The sequence below is a fragment of the Rhinoderma darwinii genome, chromosome 1, assembly GCF_050947455.1.
Source record: "Rhinoderma darwinii isolate aRhiDar2 chromosome 1, aRhiDar2.hap1, whole genome shotgun sequence".
In the NCBI taxonomy this organism is placed as follows: Eukaryota; Metazoa; Chordata; class Amphibia; order Anura; family Rhinodermatidae; genus Rhinoderma; species Rhinoderma darwinii.
The window spans coordinates 387,809,229-387,822,099 of record NC_134687.1 but is presented as its reverse complement, the minus strand read 5'-3'; the positions used below and the strand labels follow the sequence as shown (position 1 = coordinate 387,822,099).

General features: G+C 42.0%; 1 protein-coding gene across 7 annotated transcripts in view; it reads right to left on the bottom strand.

Moving 5' to 3' along the window:
* Positions 1-3,678: 3,678 nt before the first annotated feature.
* Positions 3,679-12,871, bottom strand: part of RMI1 (RecQ mediated genome instability 1) — a 54,725-nt gene continuing 45,532 nt past the window's right edge. For all 7 annotated transcript variants that reach the window (XM_075828614.1, XM_075828607.1, XM_075828638.1 and 4 more), the window contains one exon: positions 3,679-5,841. In XM_075828614.1, the coding sequence (XP_075684729.1) occupies positions 4,295-5,833 (1,539 nt within the window). In that variant the 5' untranslated portion in view covers positions 5,834-5,841 and the 3' untranslated portion in view covers positions 3,679-4,294. The remainder of the gene's footprint in view (positions 5,842-12,871) is intronic.

Below are 12,871 nucleotides of genomic sequence, written 5' to 3'. Positions count from 1 at the left end.
ACTCTATCGGAGTGCTGCAAGATGTATACATACATATACATACACATACACACACATATATACAAAGAGATTTCGTCTGGACCTTCAATTGGTCCTTAGATCTACTCATCATCTATGAAAGGAAGTAAATGAAGGGGGAGAAACTAGGGGGGTGCTGTCATGGGTTCATGAAAAACCGATTACCGGTAAGTAATCAATCTTTTACCCTTTCACCTATGACAGCACCCCTGGAGATGTAAAATAGAACCCCAGTTTTTAGGGTGGGACTACAGCTTGTAATACTTTCCTACCAAGACCCAAGTCAGCAGCTGAACGCAGCTGTAACCTATAATGCTTAACCCCTTAATGATCACCGATTAGCCTTTTCACGGCGGTCATTAGTGGGCTTTATTCTGATGCAATAGCCGTTTCACGGCGCTGCATCAGGATAAATAAACAGAGCAGGGAGCCGTTAAATCTCCCTGCTCTCAGCTGCCAGAGGTAGCTGAAGGCTGGGGCATCCCTGCTCGAACGTGTGAGATCGATATTAGTATCGATCTCACCCGTTTAACCACTCAGATGCGGCGCTAAATAGCGTGCGCCGCATCGGAGTGGTTTTGGAGAGAGGGAGGGAGCTCCCTCTCATCCCACTGACACCCGGCGATAAGATCGCCGAGTGTCTGTGTCTTCTATGGCAGTCGGGGGGCCTAATAAATATACGGATGATCGCATATTAAAGTCCCCTAGAAGGACAAGTAAAAAAAAAAGTTGAATAAGGTTAATAAAAATAATAAAAAGTGAAAAAAAAATAAATAAAACACACTTTTACCCCTTACAAAATGCTTTACTATTAAAAAAAACAACAAAATAAAGCAAAAAAGTTACACATATTTAGTATCGCCGCGTCCGTAACGACCCCGACTATAAAGCTATTACATTATTTAACCCGCATGGTGAACGCCGTAAAAATTTAAATAAAATATAATGGAAAAATTGCTGTTTTCTGTGAATCCTGATCAAAAAGTCGCATCTACTCCAAAATGGTACCAATAAAAACTACAAGTCGTCCCGCAAAAAACAAGCCCTCATACAACTGCAACGGCGGAACAATAAAAAAAAAAGTTATGGCTCTTCAAATATGGAGACAAAAAAACTAATAATTTTTTAAAAAAAGTGTTTTTGCTGTGTAAGTAGTAAAACATACAAAATCGATACAAATTTGGTATTGTTGCAATCGTAATAACCCGCTAAATTAAGTTATTGTGTTATTTATACCACAAAGTAAACAGTGTAGATTTAGGACGCAAATAATCGGGGCGAAATTTCAGGTTTTCTTCTACCCCCCCCAAAAAATGTTCATAAAAGTTAATCAAGACTTTTTCCTGCCGAAGAGCGAAATTACTCTATTGGGGATCGGGAGTTACTGGCCATCAAGTTGGCACTGGAGGAGTGGAGACATCTGCTAGAGGGCACAGTTCATCCCATCCTGATATACACCGACCACAAGAATCTCACCTATCTCCAGTCGGCTCAACGGCTAAACCCCAGTCAAGCCAGGTGGTCGCTGTTCTTCACCAGTTTCCAACTTGTGCTCCACTACCGTCCCGTTGACAAAACTGTGAGAGCCGATGACCTGTCTAGGTCATTTGAAAAAGAGGACACTGTGGAGACCCCTCATTGTATCATAGATACATCCAGCATGGTTACTGCTAATCCCCTGCAAGTTAGAGACATCCCTCCGGGGAGGACTTTTGTTCATTTGGCAGACAAGAGGAGAATCCTTTGCTGGGGACACAAACTGGCTGAGCACACTGGTGTTTTTAAGACTCGAGACCTGATCGCTCGTCGTTTCTGGTGGCCCATGCTGCGCAAAGATATATTTTTCTCTTCCTGCAGCGTCTGTGCTTCTAATAAGGTTGCTCTCTCCAAGCCTGCTGGCCTGCTCCAACCTCTGCCTATGCCCAACGCTCCCTGGCAGCATATTGCAATGCACTTTGTCACAGATCTTCTTTCCTTAAAAGGAAGCAATACTGTCTTGGGTGGTGGTGGACCGATTTTCGAAGATGGCACATTTTATCCTGCTGACCAGCCTACCTTCTGCTCCTCGACTGGCCAATCTCTTCATTCTGCACATCTTCCGCTTGCATGGCTTTCCCCTTCATATAGTGTATGATCGGGGGGGGTTCTGTTCTACTCAAAATTCTGGAGAGCCCTCTGTAAACTTCTAGATGTGAAATTGGACTTTTCCTCGGACTACCAACCCCAGTCCAATGGTGAAGACAAGAGGATTAACCAAATCATGGAAAATTATCTTCGCCACTTCATCTCTATGCAGCAAGACGACTGGGTACAGCTTCTTCCATGGGCCGAGTTCTCGTATAACAAGCACACAAGTGAGTACACTACCTCCACGTCATTCTATATTGTCTACGGATAACATCCGCAAATCCCTCTTCCTGTTTCGGCTACATCTCAGGTGCCCGCAGCAGACTCTGCATTTGGGGACTTTCTACAAATCTGGCAGCAGACTCGGTCCTCTATTCCGCAGGCAGTCAATTGCATGAAGTGAAAAGCAGATACACGAAGGAGAGCCGTCTCAGTTTCTTCCTGGAACCAAAGTCTGGCTGTCCTCAAAGAACATTCGTTTGAAGGTGCCCTAATACAAATATGCTCCCAGGTTCCTCGGACCATTTGAGATCCAGCAACAGATAAACCCTGTCTCCTATAAGCTTTGACTGCCTCCTACACGCAGAATCCCCAACTCCTTTCATGTGTCCCTCCTGAAACCTGTGGTTCTGAACCGCTACAGTAAAACTCCTAGTCATGCAGTTGCTCCCAGCTGTTCTTCTGATGTGTTTGAGGTAAAAGGAGCTCCTGGACTGCAAGAGGGTAGGAGGAAGGAATTTCTATTTAGTGGACTGGAAAGGGTTTGGTCCTGAGGAGAGGTCCTGGGAACCAGAGGAGAACCTTAATGCCCCTACCCTCGTTAAAAAGTTCCTCTCTCACTCTGGACATAAGAAGAGGGGCTGTAAGGGGGGGGGGGTACTGTAACGGCCGCGGTCTGCCGCCTCCCCTTACCTGCTGACGGCCACAGACCTCTCTCCTCCTGCACATGCATCCGCTCTGCCCTGCAGTGACCACTAGGATGCCTTAGGGGGCAGCGCGCACATGTAAATAATTTATTATCACTCCTTGCCTGAGAGTTGTTGTGTATTCCCATGTTAGTCATAGCAAATGGTCCCTTATTCGTATCCTGTTCCCAGTCTTCCTGTGCCCTGCTACCTGTATCCCGTGCTGTGTTTGTTCCTGAGCCTTATCGAGTGTTGGAGTCATGTTGTGACAACTGTCACGCCTGCTGTTTTACACTACGTCTAGTGTCATCTGCCACGCCTGATATCATCCGCCACGTGTGGCGCCATCTACGTTCAAGTTCCATCTGTGCCTAAGTCTCTGCTACTGTCTGGACTATTTCAGGTACTCGTGTGCTAAGACTTTGTATAGACAGTTGTTTGGCTAGCTGCTACTCCGCAACAGCGATGTGCCCTAGTGTGCTAAGACTTTGTATAGACTGTTTTTTGGCTAGCTGCTACTCTGCAACAGCGGTGCACCCTAGTGGGTCCACATACCCATGAATCGCTACAAAGACATAAAAATAAACATTTATGATCAGACTGCAAAAAAACTTGAAAGTGCTATAAAAATACTTTAATTTGTCAAACATTAAGACACAAAGCAAGTGAAAACCTTGAAAATAAGCATTATTAAACAGGCAACCTATAGGAATCTGAACAATATACACATGAATTACAAATACATGGGGAACAAGCTAGATTTTGTCTAGGCAGTATTAATACACTCACAAACTGTTTATATTTCCTATTAACTCAATGTGTATTGTTCTTTCATACCCATTGCTCTTTTAAAAGTTATTGAGAACACTGATCTTGCCAAACCAGTTTGGTTTCTTGCTTCTAAAAGAGACAAGATCACTATCGATATATGTACATACTTATTAAAACAACCTCTAATTGTAAAACATTTTAAAATAATAAATCTTACATTGTTTTGTACACTAAATTCACTTGGTAAGAGCAGTATAAAAAATAAAAAAAATTCACAAATTCTCGTGCTCACTTCAAGAGGTAATATTCAACAATCAATTATACAATATTTGCAAGAAAAATAATAACACAACAAAAGGTTTTTACAAAATATTTTTACATTTGTTTTAGAAATGAGCAAACTCTTATGCCCTGTCAGCTATAGTTATAATTATTTAATGGGGCAGAGGCAGTCATATGAATATCTTATCTGGTTACTGATTTAACCGTCTCCTTAGGCTTACACCCATTTCTTCACAGACCTCTTGTAAAGCCAGCACACTTGCTTGGGATGTTGTAGGGTTGTATGAAATTGTCATTATCCCAAAGAAGTCAATCAGCACCTTCTGACACTTCTGAAGGCCATCTAAAAGTTTATTCTGCTGGCCCGGATCCCTTTTAAGCCTTTTCATTTCAGGCACTGAAAACCCTATTAGTTTTGTGAGGACATCATTGCTAAACTCAACATCTAGGTATCCAGTACCATCCGATATTTTTGCTTTTAAACTCCAGATGCCACATTTACTGGTGAGATTTCCATTTAAAGTCACAATAAAGGACTTTAACTTTAGGTATTTGACAGTAGTACTTTGATTAGTCAATACAGTTGACAAGTTGGTAAATGGAGGAACATCTTGTTGACCAGAGACATCATGAATCGATGTCTGATTAGTAGATGGAGTATTCGGGGTGACAGCTGTAGAAGTAACTATTCTTGCAGATGAATTGTTAGTGATCTCAGGCTGCTCCATAGCCATCTCTTCTAATTCCCTCTGAATTTCTTCCTCTAAAAATAAATCATCATCCAAATCATAAACCTCCGGATTATTCGTAGCTTGACTAGTTTCATTTGAGGTGGTGATCTGTGCTTGCCTAATACTAGATACTTGTGCTTGTTGGCGTTCCACGTGCGAGACACTTGAACTGTGACTTGAGTTTTCACTTCTACTGTAGTAGCCACTTTCAGGAACTGTGTTATTGTTGATAGTCAATTCCTCACTCTCATTAAGACTTGCTAGTAGATCTTCATCTGATAAGTCTATTGCTTGGGCAATTGTCTCTTGTGGCCTGGCTGCAACTTGATTTTGTACTGGAGTTCGCTGTGGCAAAGTATCTTCTTCCATACCAATCAATCTGGAAAGAACTTTATCTTGTCTATATTCCGCCACAAGAGCTTCCACTTCGCCTCCAAGAACTTTTACATTTTCCGGTTTAATGAGAAGTACACCTAGACGGCAAGATATGGTACCCTGTAACAGGATTTTTGTTCCCGGTGGAAGCCCGGCATGAAGCACTGGTACAGTTTGGTATTCCATTCCCTGAATGTTTTGAATTCCATCCGTTAACTGTAGCATGAGCATTCGAGATGGTTTGGATTCCCATGAGTGTTGCGTTGCTTGTGTTGTAGCTGTAACCTGGTCATTTGCATTTTCCCTCCCTCTCAACTTCTGCAGCTGGGAATATGCAGGTAGGCTGACATCAACTAAGGAATCTATTTGTATCGCATAAAACCCACTTAATTCAAATTTTGGGGAATTTAAGACACCCGCTGGTAGGATTTGGTTCTCCAAATCTCTTAAATTAGTAAGTAGCCATTGTTCAAAAACCTGTTTATTGATTTGAGCCTGGGACAGCGAAGAACCCACATTTTCTTCTTGTATCCAGTTAATGCAAGCTTCTAACCATTGATCTGGAACCTTAATATGCCAGGTCGATGACAGCCATGTTTTCACTCTAATAGCACATGTACTCATTTTGAAAACTGAAATAAAGAAAAAGAGAAAGAAATTATGAGCACTCTCTCTAAAGAATAATATTTGAAAACCATATGAATGCTTAAAATTCTTCCTTTGAAAGAACAAGATATTTTTGCAAAGCATCTACGACGAAGTGTTCTTCTATATCCATAGAATTTTTACAGCAGTATATTTACAAAGCCAGGGCTCGACAACAATTTTATGCACCACAAAAAACTGCAGTATGGCTCGTTCATGAAATCAAATGTTTAGATACCATTTTATGCACCTGCAATCGCAAAGAGGCAACAATGTTGTGTTCCTTGTAATCTCAAAACGTGGGAGAATGAATTAGCATGCACACGTGTCTTCATGTCCCCCCCATAAGTAAAAATTAGCGACAATAAAATTTAGCATTGCACTGTCACCTACTGCAAAGTGTGAGAATCGTGGCGCGTAAAATAGCTGTTAGTCCTGGGCTTACCAAAGAGGAACAAAATCTTTGCGGTATACGAAGGTCACACTTTTTTTCTAAGGCTAACTTATATAACATGTTTACAACCACTAATCAGAATGGTATATAGTGTTTACAAGTTCTGTCAATATTCGTTAATGTTCTTCTGGTTAGGAAGATGATGCATTTTCAAAAATAACCAAATAAAAAGGGGTTCTCCATTTTCCCACAATCTTGAGTTAGGGTCAGTTCACACGTGGTGTAAATGCTGCGGATTTTCCGCAAGGGATTTAGTTTTAAAAATTTGCAGCATAATACAGTAGCTGCAGAGTGGATGAGATTTGAACAAACCTCATCCACACACTGCGTAAATAATGAGCGGGGGAAAAAACGCTCAGAAATAGACCTGCGGTGCTTTTTTTCTATTTTTTTATCCGCAACAGGTTCATTGTATTTTTGCAAACGCTGCTTGTTGCGCGATTTCCAAATTGAATTCAATAGGGAAGAAAAACCCACAACAAAAAGCAGATGTTGTAGTTTTTGCAGCGACTCAGAGAAAAAAAAATCTTATACTTACCCAGAAGTCCATGTTTCATCCCATGTGACCGCTGCAGTCACTCACAGGCTACAGCGGTCACATGAGATGAAATGTCATCCCAGGGCTGCAGCGCGTCATGAAGTCAGAGAGATGCATCGAAAGGGCTTGTCCACACACAACGGAATTGCTGCAGAAAATTTCTGCAGCAATTCCATTGAAAAACTCAGACATCCCGCTGCGGCAAAAACGCACCATTTCGTGCGGTTTTTACGGCAGAAAATGGTGCGTATTTTGCTGCGTTTCTCACTATGTTAGGAGATGGAGACTAGGGATGTCACGATACCAGAATTTGAACTTCGATACCGATACTTTGTGTAGTATTGTGATTTCGATACCAAAACGATACTTTGCCAACAGTAATAATAAAATAAAAATAAGTTCTTCCATTTTGTGATGTGAGGCGCGAGGTGTGATGATGCCTCACATTAATAGTAATTAACCCCATTATGTTTCTCAGTCATAATGGGTTAATGTGTAAGGTAAATGATGGGGTTAATTACTATTAATGTGAGGCACATGGAGGTTAAATTCATCCCACCTCGTGCCTCACATTATCCCCTTTAGGACACAGCCTGTTTTGGCCTTGTGGACACAGCCTATTTTTTCAAATCTGACATGTGTCACTTTATGTGGTAATAACTCCGGAATGCTTTTACCTATCCAAGCGATTCTGAGATTGTTTTCTCGTGACATATTGTACTTTATGTTAGTGAAATAATTTGGTCGATAAATTCAATATTTATTTGTGAAAAACTTCAAATTTTAGCAAAAATTTGCATTTTTCTAAATTTAAATGTATTTGCTTGTGAAACAGATAGTAATACCACACAAAATAGTTACTAGTTCACATCCCCTATATGTCTACTTTATGTTTGCATCATTTTTTTTCACGTACTTTTATTTTTCTAGGACGTTACGAGGCTTAGAACTTTAGCAGCAATTTCTCATATTTTCAATAAAATTTCAAAAGGCTATTTTTTCAGGGACCAGTTCAGTTCTGAAGTGGCTTTGAGGGCCTTATATATTAGAAAGTCCCCATAAATCACCCCATTTTGAAAACTGTACCCCTCAAGGTATTCAAAACCACGTTCAGAAAATATTTTAACCCTTTAGGCGTTTCACAGGAATTAAGGCAAAGTAGAGGTGAAATTTACAAATTTCATTTTTTTTGCCGAAATTCATTTGTAATAAAAAAAAAATCTGTAACACAGAAGGTTTTACCAGGGAAACGCAACTCAATATTTATTGCCCAGATTCTGCAGATTTTAGAAATATCCAACATGTGGCCCTAGTGTCCTAATGGACTGAAACACAGGCCTCAGAAGCAAAGGAGCAGCTAGTGGATTTCGGGGCCTCCTTTTTTTAGGAATATATTTTAGGCACCATGTCAGGTTTGAGGAGGTCTTGTGGTACCTAAACAGCCGAAACCCCCCCAAAGTGACCCCATTTTGGAAACTGCACCCCTCAAGGCATTTTTCTAGGGGTATAGTTAGCATATTGACCCCACAGTTTTTTTGCAGAATTTAGTGGAATTAGTCTGTGAAGATGAAAATCACCTATTTTTCTGTGGAAACATAGAATTTTTTCATTTTTACAAGGAATAAAGGAGAAAAAGCACCCCAAAATTTGTAAAGCAATTTCTCCCGATTACGGCAATACCCCATATGTGGTCGTAAACTGATGTTTGGACCCACAGCAGGGCTCAGAAGGAAGAGAGCGCCTTTTGGATTTTGGAGCGCAGATTTTGCTGGATTGGTTTTCAGTGCCATGTCGGGTCTGCAACGTCCCGGAGGGACCAAAACTGTGTAAAACCCGCCAAAAGTGACCCCATTTTGGAATCTACACCCCTCAAGGAATTTTTCTAGTGGTATAGTGAGCATTTTGGCCCCTCAGGATCTTTTTTAGAGCTAGGGTGACCAAAAAAACAGCGATTTTGGCGCTTTAAATTCTTTATTTATTACAGCGTTCACCGTGCGCAATAAATTACGTTTTAATTTATTCTGCCGGTCGGTACGATTACGCCGATACCATATGTGTAAAGTTTTTTTTAAGTTTTGCAGCGTTTGCACAATAAAATTAAGTTTCTATAAAATAATTTATTTTCTGGGACACGCTATTCTGAGCCGTAACTTTTTTATTTTTTCGTCAAAAAAGCTGTGGGAGGTCTTGTTTTTTGCGGGACGGGTTGTAGTTTTTATTGGTACCATTTTCCGGTAAATGCGACTTTTTGATCACTTTTTATTCTATATCTTGGGAGGGGTGGTGACCAAAAAATAGCGATGCTGACAGTTTTCCGTTTATTTTGTTTGCGGCGTTCACCGTGCAGAAAAATTAACATTATAGTTTCATAGATTGGGTCGTTACGAACGCGGCGATACCAAATATGTGTACTTTTTTTTTAACGTTTTCATTTTTTCCCTATAATAAATGACTTATTATAGGAAAACAAAACCTTTTATTTTTACACTTTTATAAAACATTTTTATTAACTTTTTTTTACTTTTTACACTTTCTTTTTTTGACCTGCAGCTTTGATCGCTGCTAGAATACATTACACTACCTAGGTAGTGTAATGTATTCCAACTGTCAATGTGACGTCACAGTCACTCTGACAGTTGGTCTACGAGGATCAGCAGAGGCTGATCCTCATAGGCTGACATACATGGCAGACCTGGGGGCCGTTGTCTGGCCCCCGGGTGCCATCACAAGCATCAGAAGCCCCCACGATTGCATGGGGGCTGCTGATGCGCTACAAACCCGCTACATGCGGAGATCGCAATCGAGCCCCGCATGTAACGGGTTAATTGCCGAAATCAGCGGCGATGAGCCGCTGATCGGCAACACTGGAGAGTGTCAGCTGTCGGGGACAGCTGATCTCCAAGTTCCCGATGCACACTGTCGCCGACAGTGTGCATCGGGAACGGCACAGTAACTTTCTGTCACTCTGACAGGAAGCCTATCAGGACCAGCCGAAGGTTGGTCCTGATGGGCTTCTGTCCATGGCAGACCCGGAAGCCATTGTTTGGCTTCCGTTTGCCATACTAACTATCGGCAGACCCCGCGATTTCGGACGGGGGTCTGCCGATATGTTAGAAACCCCTAAAATTCGGCGATTGCCGAATTTAAGGGGTTAATGCGGCGAAATCAGCGGCAAAGGACCGCTGGCCGGCAAGAGGGGAGTGTGAGCTGTCGGCGACAGCTGACCTCCTGGTTCCCGGTGCACACTGTCGCCGACAGTGTGCACCGGGATTAACTCAGTAACTGTACGTCCTCGTGCGGGAAGTAACTTCCCGCAACGACTGACAGTTACGTCCTGGTGCGGATAAGGGTTATTAACCCCTTAGTGACCAGCCCATTTTAGGCCCTAATGACCAAGCTGTTTTATTCGTTTTTCTATAGTCGCATTCAAAGAGCTATAACGTTTTTATTTTTTCATCTACATAGCTGTATGAGGACTTGTTTTTTGCGGGATTAGTTGTACTTTTTAATGGCACCATTTTTGGGTACATATAATTTTTATATTAACTTTTATTAACCTTTTTGGGGGGGATTATAAAAAAAACCTGAAATTCCGCCATTGTTCTATGCATTTTTAAATTGACGCCGTTCACTATGCGACGTAAATAACATGTTACCTTTATTCTATGGGTCGGTACGATTACGGCGATACCACATATGTAGAGGTTTTTTATGTTTTACGATTTTTGCACAATAAAAACACTTTTGAACTAAAATTATTTGCTTTTGCATCGTCGCTTTCCAAGAGCCGTAATTTTTTTATTTTTCCATCAATGTAGTGATTTTTTGGGCTTGTTTTCTGCGGGACAAGACGTAGTTTTGAATGGTACTGTTTTGGGGTGCATGGGACTTATTGATTCATTTTTATTATGACTTTTTTGGGGGGCAATGGAAAAAAATAGCAATTTCGCCATAGTTTTTTGCGTTTTTTTTTTACGGTGTTCACTTTGCGGTTTAAATTACATATTAACTTTATTAATGGAGTCATTACGGTCGCGGCGATACCACATATGTGTACTTATTTTTTTTTTTTACACTTTTACTAAATAAAACCACTTTTTATGGAAAAAAATGGATTTATTTTTTTACTGTACTTTTTATTAATAATCTTTATTTCACTTTGATGACTGATTTTATTAGTCCCACTAGGGGACTTTACTGTGCGATGTTCCGATCGCTGCTATAATACTTTGGTATACTTCGTATACCAGAGCATTATTGCCGGTCAGTGTAAATCTGACAGGCAATCTGTTAGGACGTGCCTCCGGCGCGTCCTAACAGGCATATGTCCAGGGCAGACCTGGGGGCTTTTATCAAGCCCCCGGCTGCCATGACACCCCATCGGAGACCCGCGATTGCATTCGCGGGCCGCCGATGGGTGACAGAGGGAGCACACTCCCTCTGTAAACAAAGTTAAATGCCGCGGTCGCTATTGACGGCGGCATTTAACGGGTTAAACGGCCGCGATCGAAGTAAACTTCGATTGCGGGCGTTGGAGCAGGAGCTCAGCTGTCATCAGACAGCAGAGCCCCGGCTCCTGCCTGCACGGGAGACCCGTGCAGGACTTAGACTAGGCTGACGTGAAAAGGCGTCAGCCTAGCCTAAAGCCCATTAGTGACCGACGTAAAAAGGCGTATTAGTGGTCACTAAGGGGTTAAGTTACGTTTTTTTTGTTTATTTTTTTACAGCGTACACATCATAAATTACGCAAAAAAAATTGTTGTGCAGGTTATGCCAATACTGAATATGTGTATATTTGATGTATTCAGACTTATTTTAATGTTTATTGTAAAAAAAGGTGTATGTGTATTTTTTTAAAATGTCATATTACTTTATGTTTTTACTTTATTTTTAAACTTTAATGTACTGGCATATATCAGATATATGCCAGTACATTAGCTTGTGTACTGATAGTACACAGGCAGTTGTTAGGACATACCTCAGTATGCCCTAACAGGAAATATGGTAAGGCAGCCATGGGGTCCTTCAATGGACCCTGGGCTGTCTGGCCATATATGGTATAGCCCTCGATCGCCTCACAGGGGCATCCCCCCCCTTCTCATTTTCTCCTGAATGCTGCAGTCCGCTTTGGTCGCAGCATTTAGGGGAATAGCGGCAGAGATAAGAGGTTTCTCTCATCTCCGCCGTTATAGAGCGGGGCTGCAGCTGTGTAATACGGCCATTGCCCCGATCCTGACATAAGTGCGAGCGTGGTCAGCATGAGGTGATGCGGCCAGCGCTGCACTAATGAGCGCAGGCACTGAAGACAGAACATGGGGGTGTTTTGCAGTGCACCCGCCATGTTCTGTCTTCAGTGCCGCCACTCATTAGTGCAGCGCTGGCTGCATCGCATCATCCTGACAGCGCGCACTTGTCAGGACTCAGGAGCGCGGCAATGACTGTATTACACAGCCGCAGCCCTGCTCTCATACATTCATGTATTACAATACTGAGCTGTGCGGCCGCACAGCTTAGTATCGAAATACATGAAATAACGGTATCGAACCGTTTCAGGATGCACAGTATCGAAGTTTCGATGCATCGTGCATCCCTAATGGAGACATGTCCTCTGAAAAACTTAGCATTTCTGGCCACTTTCAGTAGTAGGAATTGACATGCTGCAGTCCGAAAAATATGCACCGCAGGTCAATTTCTGCTCTGAATTTTTACACAACATGAGGATGAGATTTGTTAAATGTCATCCACTATGCTGCTACTGTATTCTGCTGCATTTTTCCCGTCCGAAATTCCATCCGGAATGGCTGTAATTTCTTGCTGCACACAGGGTGGATACGCTGTATGCTTTTACACAGCATATCCGCCCTGTGTGAACATACCCTTAGAAGGATTCCTTAACAATAAACAGATCACAAAGGGTCCCCCTGCTGGGACAGCCAGCGATAAACTGTAATCTGTGGGGAAACCTGGCAGTGTTTAATTTCCCTGCAGCGCCACCACAGGGGAAATTAAGTGTTACACAGTGCCC